The sequence below is a fragment of the Corella eumyota genome, chromosome 7, assembly GCF_963082875.1.
Source record: "Corella eumyota chromosome 7, kaCorEumy4.1, whole genome shotgun sequence".
Lineage (NCBI taxonomy): Eukaryota > Metazoa > Chordata > Ascidiacea > Phlebobranchia > Corellidae > Corella > Corella eumyota.
This window is the reverse complement of record NC_137496.1, coordinates 5,611,637-5,627,645: the sequence shown is the minus strand read 5'-3', so window position 1 is coordinate 5,627,645 and position 16,009 is coordinate 5,611,637. Positions and strand designations below refer to the sequence as shown.

General features: G+C 32.5%; 2 protein-coding genes across 6 annotated transcripts in view; both read left to right on the top strand.

The window, feature by feature from the left end:
* The window catches only part of LOC145760551 (spectrin beta chain, non-erythrocytic 1-like), a 47,914-nt gene extending 36,989 nt beyond the window's left edge, over positions 1-10,925 (top strand). For 3 of the 5 annotated variants that reach the window (XM_082574466.1, XM_082574467.1, XM_082574468.1), the window contains 8 exons: positions 170-364; positions 518-697; positions 1,319-1,563; positions 2,171-2,394; positions 2,751-2,950; positions 3,642-3,833; positions 3,918-4,066; positions 4,662-6,732. In XM_082574466.1, coding sequence (XP_082430592.1) covers positions 170-364; positions 518-697; positions 1,319-1,563; positions 2,171-2,394; positions 2,751-2,950; positions 3,642-3,833; positions 3,918-4,066; positions 4,662-6,048 — 2,772 coding nt within the window. In that variant the 3' untranslated portion in view covers positions 6,049-6,732. Of the gene's footprint in view, positions 1-169; positions 365-517; positions 698-1,318; positions 1,564-2,170; positions 2,395-2,750; positions 2,951-3,641; positions 3,834-3,917; positions 4,067-4,661; positions 6,896-7,870; positions 7,994-8,486; positions 8,581-9,049; positions 9,137-9,889 lie in introns of those variants that run through there. The other 2 variants (XM_082574469.1, XM_082574470.1) reach the window with 2 other exon arrangements.
* A 1,664-nt stretch (positions 10,926-12,589) lies between these two features.
* LOC145760164 (DNA (cytosine-5)-methyltransferase 3A-like) lies at positions 12,590-14,506 on the top strand. Its single transcript, XM_082574043.1, has one exon. It carries the CDS (start codon positions 12,590-12,592, stop codon positions 14,504-14,506), a length of 1,917 nt encoding a protein of 638 aa, XP_082430169.1.
* Positions 14,507-16,009: the final 1,503 nt, after the last annotated feature.

The window sequence follows — 16,009 nt, the reverse complement described above, 5'->3', positions numbered from 1 at the left end:
CTTTTCAGTATAAGGTCCTAGGTTTAATTAACATTGCTTTTATGTTAAAGTGCCTACAGGTAAGGCGCTATAAGCTTACGGACTCCTGCTCAGCCCTAAACCAATTGGCAGAATAATTATTTTGCACCCAATAATATTCCAAATTAATTTTTTGTTTGGTTAATTTTAGATGATCCAGGAACAATTTAACGAATTTAAACGCGACACGATCAACACTGGCAAAGAGCGAGTGTCGGACGCCAACAGACTGTCGGACGAGTTGATCGACAACGAACACTCGGACACCCTGGAAATTTCAAACTGGAAAGATAATGTCAACGAAGCGTGGAAAGATTTACTGGAACTTTTGGATACAAGAGTAGAGGTGGACTATTTTATTTCTAAAATTTTTTTTTTTAATTTTTTTGTTTTTTTTTGCTGATGTTGTTATATTTCAATAAAAAAAAGATTTAAGTTTTTTTTTATTGAAAAAAAATAATTTTAAGCAAAAAAATTTAAAATTTTTTTTTATTTTCAGATGTTAATTGCATCCTATAATCTTCACAAATTCTTCTATGATGCCAATGAAACTCTTTCTCGCATCCAAGAGAAGAAAAACCAGATCCCGGAGGAGCTCGGAAGAGATTACATTTCCGTGGAGGACTTCCAGAGGAAGCATGATGTCTTCGCACAGGATATAAAAGCTCTCGGCAGCCAAGTAAATTTTTTACATTTTTAAGATTCAGGGTACGAATTAACAGTTAAAAAACGATTCGCTAAAAATGAGGTCGCTTTTTTAAAGCAATTATTAAGTTCAAGTCATAATCTTCGTTTTTTTGTAACACTGACGCGTTGCGTAGCATTTTTAAAATGTAACGTATTGTTAAACAATCGTTAAGAAAATATAACAATCGTTAAGAATATATCGCACAAAAAACGAGCCATTTTTGATTACTTTAAAGCTGTGTTATATATTTAAAAAATTGCACAACAACTAAAACAAACCCGAGGGTGAAGTTAACGTATTGCCAAACATTAAAAGTTATTGTTATTAAATGCTCTATAGTAACCTACATTTACGCAGGATTATATTGATGTAATTAAATTAGTGTGAAAACGGTTTAAAAAAGATCTTAAAATTACACAAATACACACGAAAGTTTTATTATTGCCTGGACCTTTTTAGGTTGATTCGCTATTTCTAAAATATTTTTTTAAAAACCATTCGCTAATTTTATAAAACGATTCGCTTTTAGCGAATAGCGACCTGTTATTTCGTTCCCTGAGATTTTTGATTAATTTTAATTTTTTGACTCAAAAATAATTTTTTTCGTTTAAGGTTGAAGCCGTTTCTTCTTCCGGAAAAGCTTTGGAGGACTCCTATGCTGGCGATCGTCTGGAAGAGATCGAAAAGAAAGAACAAGAGGTTGAGGAGAAGTGGAGAGAACTCCTCCAGATTGTCCAGAAGAGAGCTGCTCTTCTATCGGATGCACACGATAAGCACAAGTTCTTCAATCTTGTGCGAGACTTAATGAACTGGATGGATGGAATCATTAGACAGATCGATCTCATGGACAAACCAAAGTAAACTATTTCGATTATTTAGTTTTGTAAAAGGTTAGCCTAACAGTCTAAGCCTGCCCAGTTTGTAAAAATTTTTGCCATTTTTAAAAATATTAAACCGTTTGGCATTCATGTTTAAATATTATTAAGTTACACAGACATTCTTGCACAAATCTCTGTGTCTTAGCAAACCCCGACCTATTAATAAACTTTTTAAGTGCATATTCTATAGGCTGGCCTCATTCTTAACCACTTATTTGTTTACTATTGTATTGATTGAATTAAGATGGTAACAACTATTTGCCTTGTACCACTAATGGCATTTTTTATTTTGAAGGCCTAGGAATTAGACATACTTGTATTTTTGTGAACAAGCTTTATCACATATACATATATTATATTTTATAATATTTTTATTACATATACATATATTTTATAAAATAAATTTATTGCATTTAGCAGTTTATTAATGGCATCAAGTTTTAAATGGGTAGGTTTTGAGTTCGAACCCTACCAGTGCCACATTATTTTTTAAGCCTCTTGTTTACAAATACATTACAACAGCATACTGTACCTAGATAAACTATGAAACTTATCTTAAGATGATATAAAAAAAATTGTTTAACAGGGATGTTTCTGGTGTTGAAACGTCGATGCGAGTTCACCAGGGCACAAAATCGGAGATTGACGCCCGAAATGAAAGTTTTGAAAGCTGCACAGCCCTTGGGCAGCATCTGGTGGAAAATGGACACTTTGCTTCTGAAGAAATCAAGGAGAAGGTGGAAAAGTTGAGCGAAAAACGAAACGAGATGGTGGACAGGTGGCAAGATAAATGGGAGTTGTTGACGTTGCGTAAGTTTATTTAAAATAAAAGATTTTTCCTTCTTTACATAAAAATCTTAAATTTTTTAAATTAATTTTTGGGTATTGATTTATTTTCAATGTGGAAAGGACAACTTCACAGCTCAAACATAGTCTTTTAACCACGGCCCAGTCTTGAGTTGACTTTGCCAGTTTGAGATTTTATACATTATAATTGCCTGATAATTAAACTACTAATTGGTATATTGCTCCACAGAAGTTTGTAGTATTTTTAGCACTTTACAGTGCATGGAAACAGTGGGAATCAAACCCGCTACACCATGCCTTAAGTCAAATTATATTTAACTTTAAAATTGGTAACAAATAATATTTTTACCATTTTTTAGTAATGGAAGTTTATCAGTTTGCTCATGACGCTGCAACATGCGACGCCTGGCTACAACAACAAAATGCGCTCATGCAAGACCTGTCGACAGACCATAAAACAGTTGCGGACGTTGAACAGACACTCAGACGACTCGACGGATTCAAAAAAGCTTCTATACCCTGGGAGGACAGGTTCTCTGCTTTAGAGAAACTAACTGAGGTATGTTTTATTGTAATAAGGGTATAATAAACCTGCAACATGGTGTAGTAACCGGCAGCGTGGTGTAGCGGTAAGAACACTTGCTACACCACCATGAGGTCATGGGTTCATTCCCCACTGCTCTCATGCTGCAGCGCCCTTGAGTAAGGTGCTATAAACGCTAAGAACTCCTGCTAAGCCAGCACTTAATCAGCGGCATAACTACCAGGCAATTATAATCTATATAATATCCCAAACTGCTAAAGGCAACTCGAGACTGGGTCGGAGTAACAGTTGTTACACTATGTTTAAGTCACGCATTCGACTTTCCCACATCAAGGATAAAGATATATACAAAAAAAAATCTCACAAAAAGAAAAAAATAATGTCAGTAGCAAGGTTAAACACTAGGCTTTACTACATTAGGTACTGAGTTTGATTCTTACTGCTTCCATGTTAACTCTTGGGTAAGACGCTTATTGTCCTAATTCTTTTGATTAAATAACAATAACACATCAATAATATCTAAAACTGTCTAAGGCAATTTAAGACTGGGTCAAGGTAGCATTTGTTACCTGGTGTTAGGTTATAAAGTTGGCCTTTCCTAATCGAGGATAAATTAATTATAAAAAACAAATTTTATTGATTTGTTCTTTTTACTAATTTTTAAACAAACTAAAGTTTAAAAAAAAATTTTTTTTAATTACTGTAGATGGAAATTCAAGATGAAAAGCGCAAGGAGGAAGCAGAGAAAGAAATGCTGAAGATCAAGGAGGAAGAGAAAAAGGAAGAGGAGAGAAAGAAGATAGAGGAGGAGGAAAAGTTAAAAAAAGAAGCAGAGTTGGAGGCGGAAAGAGTCCAATCGATTGTGGATGAGGAAACCAATAGCAACCTGGACATCGACGTAAGAAAAAATTAAAAAACAATTTTTTTTAATTTAAACCCCTCCCCCTCCCAAAAAAAACGATTTTTTTTTTAATTTTTTTAGTCTCCGGTCGTTAACGGAGTCAATGGAGAAACAAACGGTGAGGAAGCTGGCGATGGGGATCATGTTTCTGTCGAAGAGACACCCACACACGAGGGAGCCCTTCAGCGCAAACAAGAACGTGATGCTGATGGCAAAAGGGCATCAAACAGGTAAAAAAATTATTTTTTGTGTTTTAGTCTGTTTTTTTACGAATTGAATTTTTAAAATATTAAAACTAGACTTTTTTTAGAAGTATTTTGCATATAAACTAAAATGTCATTTTTACCATGGCTGTCATTGTCAGATAACATTTTCATTTAAGTTGATAACATTTCCATTCAGATAACATTTCCATTTAAATGTTCATAACTCAAGTAAAAAGTTAAAGTCTGTAAATGTTAAAGAAATGTTTTTTTTTAATTTATTATGTTATGTTTTATTATAAGCATGGTGTAATTTTTTGTTTGCTAGAATGTGTGATAAAGCATGTAAATTAGGTTGTTTTGTATTTTTTTATTTTATGTCAATTTGAATTTTTATTTTAAATTTATTTATTTTTTGTTTATGCAATTTTTTAGATTTTTGTTATTATTGTTTATTTGAGAAGAATTTTGGTGATTTCAAATCACTATACATAACTTGGGTCAAGACTGTGGGGGGCTTAAACCCTTCATTTTGGGTTTAAAATTAAAGTTATAAATTAAATAAGGGTAAAAAAGTGTTTCCATAAAAAGTGTAAAAAATTTATTTTTAAATTTCGCAAAGGCATAGAAATCATGTAATATCGGTAAAAAGATCCCCGAAACTGATACCAAAAAAGTTGAAGAGAAATGAAGACATTTTAATTGATCCTCTTTCTACATCATATACGACCTCCGTAACCGTTGGTAACACTGTCTCCATAAAAGATCTTACCAAATCTTCAATTTTGCGGACTAACAAAAAGAAAAGACAGAATAAGTTCAAGAGATATGGACTTATCGAACCAAATTACGAAACTGGTTTTGGTAATTTAGCATCACATGACATGTCCGTCAACAAAAAAGGACAATTTGAAAAAGTAGAAATTAATAATCATCAAGTTAATATTAAGAAAAGTGATAAAGAGGCAATAATAACCGATCAAACTGCTCTACATGCTGCACTAGTACCACAGTTCGTTTGTACTTCAGTCGCTAACAACAACTGTCATCTAAACTACTTAAACCGACCTTTTGGGCACAAATCTGTAAATAATTTTACTCAATTTCCAAAGTATTATAATAAGCCTTCTTATATTTGCACTGTATCGGTACATAGAAACCCAGACTATGGCTCTACTTGGAGCCTATATGATAACGTAACTGATCTGGTGAGCTTTGATAATTCTAAACCAAAATTGGAGACCAAAACCAGTATTTTAAATACGAATTCAGTTTGTTATTCGCGATGTAAGGCTTATTCTGACTTAGAAGCCGTCAGTAAAATATTTAACTCAACGGCGCACATGCGACGGTTAGACTTGTACAAAAACAAAAAAACAGATCGAAGAAAGATGATTAACTCGAATGACTTAGTTCCACCTTTGCAGCCTAAAAAATATCCCAGTTCATATTTGCATTATGGAAATGATAAACCAAAGCAAATAGAACTACCTGTAAACAAAAACATGACCAAGGCAAATAATGTTCACTTAAGAAAAGACAATATGTATATCGGACATGGAAATCATCAGGCAAAGAAAAATGAGCCTTTTAGAAATAAAAACACTTTTCATGGGGTCCAAAATAAAAATTATGTGGTCAACGATTCTGTTTTGAAAAATTTTTGTGCTTCTAATTTGCCTGGTGTTTTACCTAATGCGGTAGACGATAATTCCTATTCGTCCAATGCATCAGAGTTACTATCCTTGTTTAGTAACAACTTTTCTAAGCAAGATGAAAAGATAAAGTGTAAAAATAACTGCCAAAAACAAAAGTTTCAAAACTTTGAACACCAAAAAATAGCAACAGAACCTAACGATCACTTGCACCGTAAAAAGAAGCCCGTAAAATATCGAAATGATAATGGCAACCTAAGGTGGGGAAATGACTGCCTGCGCTTTTGCATGATGGTGAACTGTTACCTGCATGATGGTGGACAACTTGTTGTTGCACAACAAGTAAATTGGTAATCAACGGCTTGTTTGGCGTTGAACAACAAAGAAAAGTTGAACAACAAATTGTGTGATGGTGAACAACAACTTGTTGATGGTGAACACAAGTTAAATGTTGTTAAACAATGAAAACAAGTTATTCAACAACTTGTATGATGGTGAACAACAAATTGTGTGTAGGTAAATGCAAGTTAATTGTTGTTGAACAACAAAAACAAGTTGAACGAACACAAGTTTAATAACAAAAAACAAGTTGAACAACATCTTGTATGGTGGTGAATAACAACATGTTTATGATGGTGAACAACAAAAAAGTTGAACAACAATTTGTATATTGTTAAACAACAAAAATAAGTTGAATAACAACTAAAAATAGCATCAGTAATCGAGCAACTAGCTTTGAAAAGCTAATGACTTATTAAGTCTAGAGTCTCTTCAACAGTTAATTTTATCTTTTTAACTGCCGCTTTATGTCAAAATTAATATTTATTAAATAATTTGTTTTAGGACAGTAATATTTATTTTGTTTTCTTATTTTTGATTTTAAAATCATTTAAAGGAGTCGCTCGCGAAGCAACAGCAGCGAGAAAAAAGTGACCCCGCCTAAACCGAAAAGTCGAAAGGACAAAAAAAAGGCACAGAAAACCCCTGTTAAATCTGCCCCCGCAGCCCAAAACCCTGAATATGTCGAGCCCAACATTGTCGACAAAACTGGGGTCGAAATACAGACGACCCCCGTTCAGATGCGACAAAAACAAACTCCGAAAAAGAAAAGCTATGATTTGAATACCGAGCCTGACACTTTGCAAGGATATGTCGACCGAAAATCAGTTATGCTAAGTCCAGTTAAAAAGGCATCAAACAGGTTGATAAAATCAAAAATTAAAGTCTAGCTTATTATCTGATTCTTACGCTTGATTGATTGACAGAATTGGCTTTTAATTACCTTTCTGCATGTGCAATGTCTTGAAAATCTAAAATCTATCCCACTTTGGCCAGCCTAACAAATGATGCAGAATTTTGTTAACATTTAGCTTTTTTTATCTTTGATTGGCATGAAAAAAATCTTACGCTTTGCCTAGTTTTCAAATAATCAGTTTTTTTCCTTATGATTTTCGATTAAACCATTTTTTTTTCTGGTATGCTAACTAAGAAATTTTTTCTGATCAATTTTGTTTGCAATTTTTAACAAAGGCCGAATCTGCATCTTGTGCTAATTTTAATTTGATTGCTGTTTAAAAATTAATTTACTTTTAAAAAATCCCTAATCGGACAATTTGCTTTATCGATACACTAATAGTGTATTTAATTACCCATATGATTAATATTTAAGCTTTTCTTATATTATTTATCCTCAATGTGAGAAGACCGACTTTAATATATATCAAAAACTAAATGAAAACTTGTTTGTATATTGTCAAATGGTTAATTAGGTAATATATAAATTGCACGAATTAATTTAAATAATTAAAAAATAACTACATGAACATTTTATAGAGTAGTTAACTCTTTAATATTGTTTTTGTGCTTGAGTTATTAATAATTTATTTCTGCAAAATAGGCTGTTTTAATAAAATTAATATTAATAACCACCTGAATTAAAAAAACTAATTTATTAACAGAATTTTTTCTAATTGTTTTTCTAATTAAAAACTAATTTAAATTAATTATTTATTTAACTATTTTTTCTATGCATACTTTTAAAAAACTTAATTTTAAAAAATATTTTATTTTTTGTGATTTGTTGAAAATCCAAATATTAACAAAAAAATTAAAAAGAAAAAAATTTGTAATTTAAAAAAAAAATGTTTTATTTTAAAATTTTTTTATTTTAATTTAGATCATGGAGCCACATGTACTGTGTGGTCGAGAATAAGATGTTGACTTTTTACAAGGACCCTAAAGCTGCAACCTCTAGAATGTCTTTCCATGGGGAGCAAGCAATCTCATTGGACCAAGTCTCGTAAGAATTTATTTTTTTGGTATATTTTTATCCTCGATGTGGAAAAGCTGACTTTACTGTCTAAAACATAGAGTAATAATTGTTACCCCGATCCAATCTTGAATTGCCTTTAAAAGATTAGAATATTATTAAATATTATTACTGGCATGGTGTGGTGGTTAAAACACTTGACTTCACTACATGAGGTTCTGGCTTTGATTCCCGCTGCGCCTGTGCTGTAGAGCCTCAAGTGACATGATTTGATCCAAAAAAACATTCGTCAGTTTAGTTTGCAGTTATATTTAATAATATTTTAAACTGTCAAAGACAGCTTCAAATTTGGCCAGGGTAACAAATGGACTCTATGTTTAGGCCTTGGGTCGTCCCCAGATCGAGAATAAATAAATGTTGAAAAATCTTGATTTTGTCTTTTTTTTTAATTTTTTAAAGTTTTGTTTCTGAAATATTTGCTGTTTTGAATTAACACAAATAATTTGATTGTTTATTTTTGCAGTTGTGAAGTAGCCGTAGATTACAAGAAAAGAAAAAATGTTTTCCGCTTAAAAATAGAAGGAGGGTCGGAATATTTACTACAGGCCAAGGATAACGTAATACTTACATTAAATTTTTAATATTATTTATAAAAAATAGAAAAAAATCAAACAATTTAAACTAGTTTACATTATTGTAAATGTATTTTTTATGCAACGATTTGGACTGATGGGGCCAAATTTGGGGAAAAATTTAAATTTTATTTTTATTTTTGCATAATTTTAAACTATATAGAACTAAACATTACTGCTGCTGCCTCGAGTGAGGCGCTATAAATGGTACAAACTCTTGCTAAGTTCAAAAGCCAATCAGCAGATTAAATATTTAATAATATTAATCAATAATATTCGAAACTGCGAAAGTCATCATAAGTCTGGGTTGGGGTAACAAATTTTACTCTTATGTTTAGATCGTGAAGTCGACCTTTTCGTATAAAAAAAATGACTTTTTAAATTAAACTTTGGTTTGTACTATGGTTTTTAAAAATCTTACTTGTTTTATTTATTATATTTCTTTTATACATAGGATGAAATGCAGAAGTGGGTTTTAAAACTTCAAAACCCGAACGCTTCGTTTAGTAGTCGCGTAAGCACACCATCTAGAGTATCACAGGTACAAAAAATTATCTCTTTATTTTCTAAAAAAATTATTTTAGTTTAAAAAAAATATTTTGGCCCAAAACAGTTTGCACTAAATAGAGAAATTTATTAAATGTTTAAGGTGTGTTTTATTGAATTATTGTCATTTGATGGGAAAAAAACATTTTACTGACAATAAGACGTTTTCTATTAACTGCAGACTTTCCTAATCCTCCTTTTGGGCAATGCACTTTATTTCTAAAAAAATATTGAACTAAATTTGTGTATGTTGTTTCCAAAAGCCGGCAGCGTGGTGTAGTGGTCACTGGTCAGAACACTCTTCTTTCATACACAAGGTTGATTCCCAGTGATCTCATGCCGTACCGCCCTTGAGTAAGCGTTATAAACGGTATGAACTCCTGCTGAGCCAGCACTTAATCAGCAGCTCAATTATCTGGCAATTATAGTCTATAATATCCAAACTGCCACAGGCAACTCGAGACTGGGTTGGAGTAGTTGATGTTACTCTATGTTTAGGTCGCACATTCGACCTTCCCGCATTAAAGATAAAAATATATATACAAAATTTTGGTTTTTGAAAAATGTTTGTTTGGTCAAAGGATTTCACTGATATGAGGAAATACCTTCTCTTGTATCTAAAACCGAGCGATTTTTTGCTTTTTACCATCGGCCGTGTTTATATTAGTTAAAAAAAAACATGTTTTTATTTTTCAAAAAATATTGACTTAATAATTTTTGGATTTATATTTTAATTTTTTTTATTAAGATAATGAACGACTCCAGCCCCAAGTCAAAAAAGCGACGAAGTTTCTTAAAGGGGAAGAAAAAGTGATCATCGCCGCTTAGGGACAAATTTAGACACTTTTCGGGGCCGATACAATTTGAACAACCTTCACCCCACCATATCCGGGTCGTTTGCAGGGAATTCCCCGCTAGCCCCTCTAAAAATCGAAGCCCATTGTTAACTTCGCCAATCATTTACGTAGTTGTTTGTAGGCTCTGTAATTTTCCACGATAGTGACGTCATCATCTCTCGTTTTTTTCGATAGTGACGTCACCCAATCGCGTCACCGGTTTTGACTGCGATGACGTCACGTCTTGATTTATTATCGCGGCGCACTGTGCATGCGCATGCTCGCCTCTCGATAACTTCACGCTCTTAATTTTGGTTATGACGTCACATAGATTTACGTAATTTGGTTATGACGTCACGTTAAGTAAAAAAAGGGCTATGGTGCGACGCAATGGTAAAGGTTGCTTCATTATTTGGCGCTAATCTATTTTTTAAAAATTTTTCGAATTTTTTTTTTAATTTTTGTTGCTCTGTCGTTTGTTGTTGCAAATTTTGGTCGGTTTTAACGGAGCTAGTTTGAAAATTTAAAATTCTGTAAGCTAAATTTAGATGCTTTACCACGTGTTGTTGTTTTTTTTCGTATTGCTGTTAGTTACTCTGCGTTAACTGTATAAACATTCTTCAATTATAACAATCTTAACCTGTCGATCTTAAAGGTAATATACCTATTGCTTTTAAATGACATTAATCTTCAAAATCGATCGAAAAAAGCCATCTCAAATTTAAAAGTTCACTTATACACTATTAAAGGCATACTAGGCGTCAAACTGGTACTAATAGATATCATATAAAACATATATATATATATATAACGTAATGATTAATTGTCATTGTTAGTAAGCTATATTAATTCGTAGTCGTGTGCTTAAATGTTTTTGCTTAAAGCGGCATGCTGTATCGCCAATTAGTTCGCATTTTTGATGTCTTATCAATAAATTGTTGTTGCCTCTTAAAACAGTTTTTGTTTGGATTTTGTTATGCAAGTGAAGAAGAGCCACGTGACCACTCTGTTTAGTCTCGGATTTTTACATTGCGTTCTTGGCACTATTGGAAATGATTTTGTTAAACCCATGCTGTCGCCTGCAGATTTAGTTAATCCTTTTAAATAATCAAGTGCAGGCTTTTAATTCAATACTGCTATGGAGATAACCAAAACAGGGTTAAGTCTTTAGACATCGCCCTAATGTAGTTTATTAAAATAACTAGGTCAAGTCGTAAGGAAAAGTAATTATAAAAATTTATTTGTGGCTGTAGTTACTGTAATAGGTAAACATTTCAAAATATAAATTAAATATCAAAACTGCTCATCTGCTTAAAAAGGCACTTTGGAATTTTATTGATTATAATTGCCCAATAACTAAGCTGCTGATTTAGCGTTGGCTCAGCAGGAGTTTATACAAAGCGCCTAACAAAAAAGTGCTACAGCATGAAAACAGTGGGAATCGAACCTAATACTTCATATAGCGATGCCAAGTGATTTGACCCATACACCACGCTGCCGAATAAAAATTTTAAAATAAAATCAAAATACAATTCTGTAAAAAGTAAAAAATTGTGGGATATAGTGGCATAGTTAACAGTTAATTTAAAATAACGGTCAAAAAATACTGTCTTTATTTTTGAAAGATTTTTTAGAGAGCCTTTAAAGCTAAGTACAGCATTTTTCGAAAATGAACAATTCTTTAATTCCGTTTTTTAACAAAGATGTAAAACAACAAGAAGTGCAAAGTTCTATAAAAGATTGGGCGGTAGGTAAACATTATATTTCAAAATTATTGTTTTATTTTAAAAATTGTAGTACATTCTGTTAAAGGCTGAAACTTGATAAAAAAATGTTTTATTTGAGGTATTATTAAATTAATAGCCTCTGCTAAACATGTATGTAATAAAAGCGCCATAATCGTTAAAGTTAAAACATTGTAACTACTAAAACAGGTTGTGATTATAATGAATAATATTTTAACCTTACCACTTTTATTCAGTCATGGGATCTTCAACAACAAAAGAAGTTATTGGTTTGGCTGTATTACTTTAACGTTCTACTGGTATTTGCATTTTCATTGTGCATTATTGCCACGTTTCTGTTCTTGATGTGTAGCCTGTTTAACCGTGTAGAAGCTCTAAGACAGTATTGGATCAAAGACTCTAAATATGTGGACGAAATCCCAATCCATGTTTCCTCCTTCGACATTTAAATTAAAAAATTCAGTACATTTTTTTCAGAAACAAAACTTTATTTAGAATAGACCTGGGCTGTTGCTTTGTTTACTTTGCTGTTTTAATGCGTAAATAAATTTAAAACTATTACCCTTTCTTGCCATTTGTTTAATATAAACGTCTGAACACAAATATTGTGCATAATAAATTGGGGATCAATTATTTTTTATGCTTCGGTGATTTTCTTTATTTTTTTCTAATTTCTCTCCTGTAACACGTGCACCTATTTTGATTGTTTACTTTAGTTTTAAAAATTAGTAATCAAGTCACCTTGGAGTAACAAAAAGTGAACTAGATCGTTAATTAATGTCAAGATCCGATGTTAAGTTGTTAAATTGAAATATCAGATTGCAAAAAAGGTAAAAAAGTATGAGTTCTGTTCGAAATAGAAAAAAAATGACTTTTTTTGACGCATCTGAAACTAAAACAAAAAAAGCAAAAACTGAAAAAAAAATTAATATCGAAGGTAACAAAATTTCTTTAAAGCCATTTCGGAGGATAATTCCATGTGAGGATTTGTTAGTTTGGGGCAAATGCAAAGGTTTTGGATGGTGGCCGGGCAGGATTGCGAATCGGTCTGAACTTTCTGGACCCATAGATCGGGATGACGATCCCACTCGATGGATAAAGTGGTTTGGCGAGGACAAATTCACTGAGACGAACATTGACCAAATTGCTTATTTTCACGATTTTGTGAGATTTTTTAAAGCAAACTCTTATACCCACAACAAAAACTATAAAATTTCAGTAGATTTGGCTGTGATGGAGAGTGCAAAACGAACTGGTAAATTAACCGATGATTGTAACGAGCTTTTAACCTGGGCCAAGGGTAATTTTTACCCAGAAGGTGGCGCTAAATTTCACCCTCATTCCAAAAACTGTGATGCAGATTTACTTGAAGATGAAGTGTCTTCAAAAAATGAAAATAAGTTTGAGCAAAAATACCAATTCAATGATGTCGACACAGAGCGCAATAAGGTGATGTTAAAAGTTAAAGATGGGAAGCTAAACATAGAGGGAATATGTCTAAGTTGTGGTTATTACGACATTTTTTCCCAACACCCATTGTTCAAGGGGGGTTTGTGCCAAAATTGTGATGAAATTTACCGTGAAAACATGTACCTTCTAGATGAAGGGGGAATCTCATCGTTTTGTTGCATTTGTGGAAATGGTGGGAAGATTTTGTTGTGCGACAACCAAAACTGTTGCAGGTGTTTTTGCATGTCGTGTGTCGATTTGTTAATTAAAAAAGAAACATTCCAGGCGGAATCAACAAAAGTTCCGTGGATTTGTTACATGTGTGTTGAGAGTGAAAAGTTTGGGAGTTTAGTAAGAAGAAAAAATTGGAGCGAGCAGTTGCATCAGTTTCTGACAAACAACGACCAAGTCTCAAACGTTGAGGTAGTTCCATTACCTTTACCTGTTTCCACCAACATGAGACGTCCAATCAAGGTTTTATCTTTATTCGATGGAATAGCAACCGGGTTTTATTCTCTGCGAGATCTAGGAATTGATGTAGATCATTATTACGCATCTGAGATCGATAACGATGCAATTTGTGTTGCCGAGACTCATTTTTTAAAACAAATTACTCATGTTGGCGATGTTTGTAACATCACAGATCAAATGTTAGCAGAATGGGGCCCGTTTGATCTCGTAATAGGTGGTTCCCCTTGTAATGATCTTTCAATTGTGAATCCGGCGAGAAAAGGAATTTGGTCAGGCGAGGGGTCAGGAAATTTGTTTTTCGAATTTGTTCGAATTTTAAAAACTTGTCAGCTTCTTGCTGCAGTCAAAGGAAGATTTGTGTTTTGGGTGTTTGAAAACGTGGTTTGCATGGATTTGGAAAGTCGACGCACGATTGCTCACTTCTTGCAACGAAGCCCTGTTTTGTTGGATGCCAAACTTGTATCGCCAGCTCACAGGGCTCGTAACTTCTGGGGGAACCTACCCGGAATGGGTAGAGCGATGGTTTCCACTGATCAACACCTGCTCAAACTTCAGGATTGCTTAAAGGCAGGTCGGACTGCTCTTACACAGAAGCTGAGAACAATCACGACAAAAACAAAATCCATCCGCTCAAGTTGTGATAAGGGGTTGTTTAGCGGCGAGGTTGTGTTGCAATCCAACCTACAGAGGGACTCTCTGTGGATTTCTGAGATTGAGCGAGTATTTGGGTTCCCAGATCATTACACTGACGTGTGTAACATGTCACGTTCTGGAAGATTGAGGTTGTTGGGAAAATCTTGGAGCGTGCCTGTCATAAAACATTTATTTGCGCCCTTGAAAGATTATTTTAGCTCGAAACCTTGAGTTTTTTATCAATATTTTGATTAAATCTAGTTTAGTTGTTCTGTTTTCGTAGTTAAAGTTTCTTTTCTATGCAGTGTCAAGTGTTTTTTTGCCGAAATGAAAATTATTATTTAAAAAATACAATTATTTCTTTAGTATATGGAAGCATTTTACACAATAATCTTGGTATTTTGTCGTAAAAAGTTTTAAAATTTTAATGATTTTAAAAATTTTCTTTTTCTTTTAATGGAGTAAATTTACATGTTTAACTTTTTTTACAAAATGAAATAAGCCTTAACATTTTAAACCTCAACATCAAATCAATATTGTTTAATGGTATATATTTTTAACTAGCTTTTATATTGCCTGTGAGTTTCTTTCATTTTTATTGTAATTTGTGCACTATTTTACTTAAATTTTTATTTTCTAATTATTTTTGTTTTTTATTGACTGTGCCATACCAGCTTTTTGAAAAGTTTTATTTATTTTGAATCCTTTGTCAGCACTAAAACGAAGATGCATTTACTGTTAAAAGTTTACCAGTATAGTTTTAAATATTTTAAAAATCAGTTATTAGTTTCTTCAACAGTTCCTTTAAACAAATATTCGTTCATTAAATTTCTATTTTAACTTATTTTATTTTCATCTTTTAGGTAAAAAGTTTATTAATAGATAATGAGTGAGTTAAAGTATGAAATTCTTGATTGATCCAAATGTGCTGAGCAATGATCTAGGATGAATTCAAAGGTGCATTTTGTTGTTAGGATTAAACTGATCCAACAGTAAGTGTTTTCCTAAAGTTCCTTGTATTTTGGGCAATATTTTAGGTTTAAATGTGGTATATTCAAAGGTGGGCACCAAACTGTTAATGCGTTAATCTTTGAGTTGACTTTTTTGTTAAAATTTAACTTTTAAGTTAACTTTGAAAATCATAAATGGATTTCTTAACTTTCGTTACATTGATGTGCTTCCTTTAGATAAAGTACGAAAGTACCAAAAATGTCTTAAATATACAAAAACTAATTAGTAGTTATAATATAGAAGTTTACTCGAAACTTGACTTTAATAAGAAGATAGACATGTTAATTTAATAAGTTGTTTCTATTTTTACAACCTTTTAAAGATAACTTGTATACTTACATCATAAACGGTGGCGGAACAAATTAAAAAATGTGACAAATGTGGCGCAATTTGCTTCTTATTGCGCCATAGTAGTATGCCTGATTATGAAGACTTTTAGGTTTAATAGTACAGTTGACAGTCTGACAGTAGTCTTTATAGCGTTCTTGGTAACTTTCAATACATTCATATTTAAGTAACGGTTTAGTTTTTTTTTTCGCGATTCAATTAATGAAACGCTCGTTATCGAAGTTGATTTTTCAAGTAACAGTGCCCACCTTGGTAGTTCGGTGCCCACATGGGTATATTTGTATACTTTCATACATTTTGATCCTTGATATGGGAAGACCAACTTTACGGCTTATGTTTGTGTTAAACAAAATTACAACAAATATTTATGACATT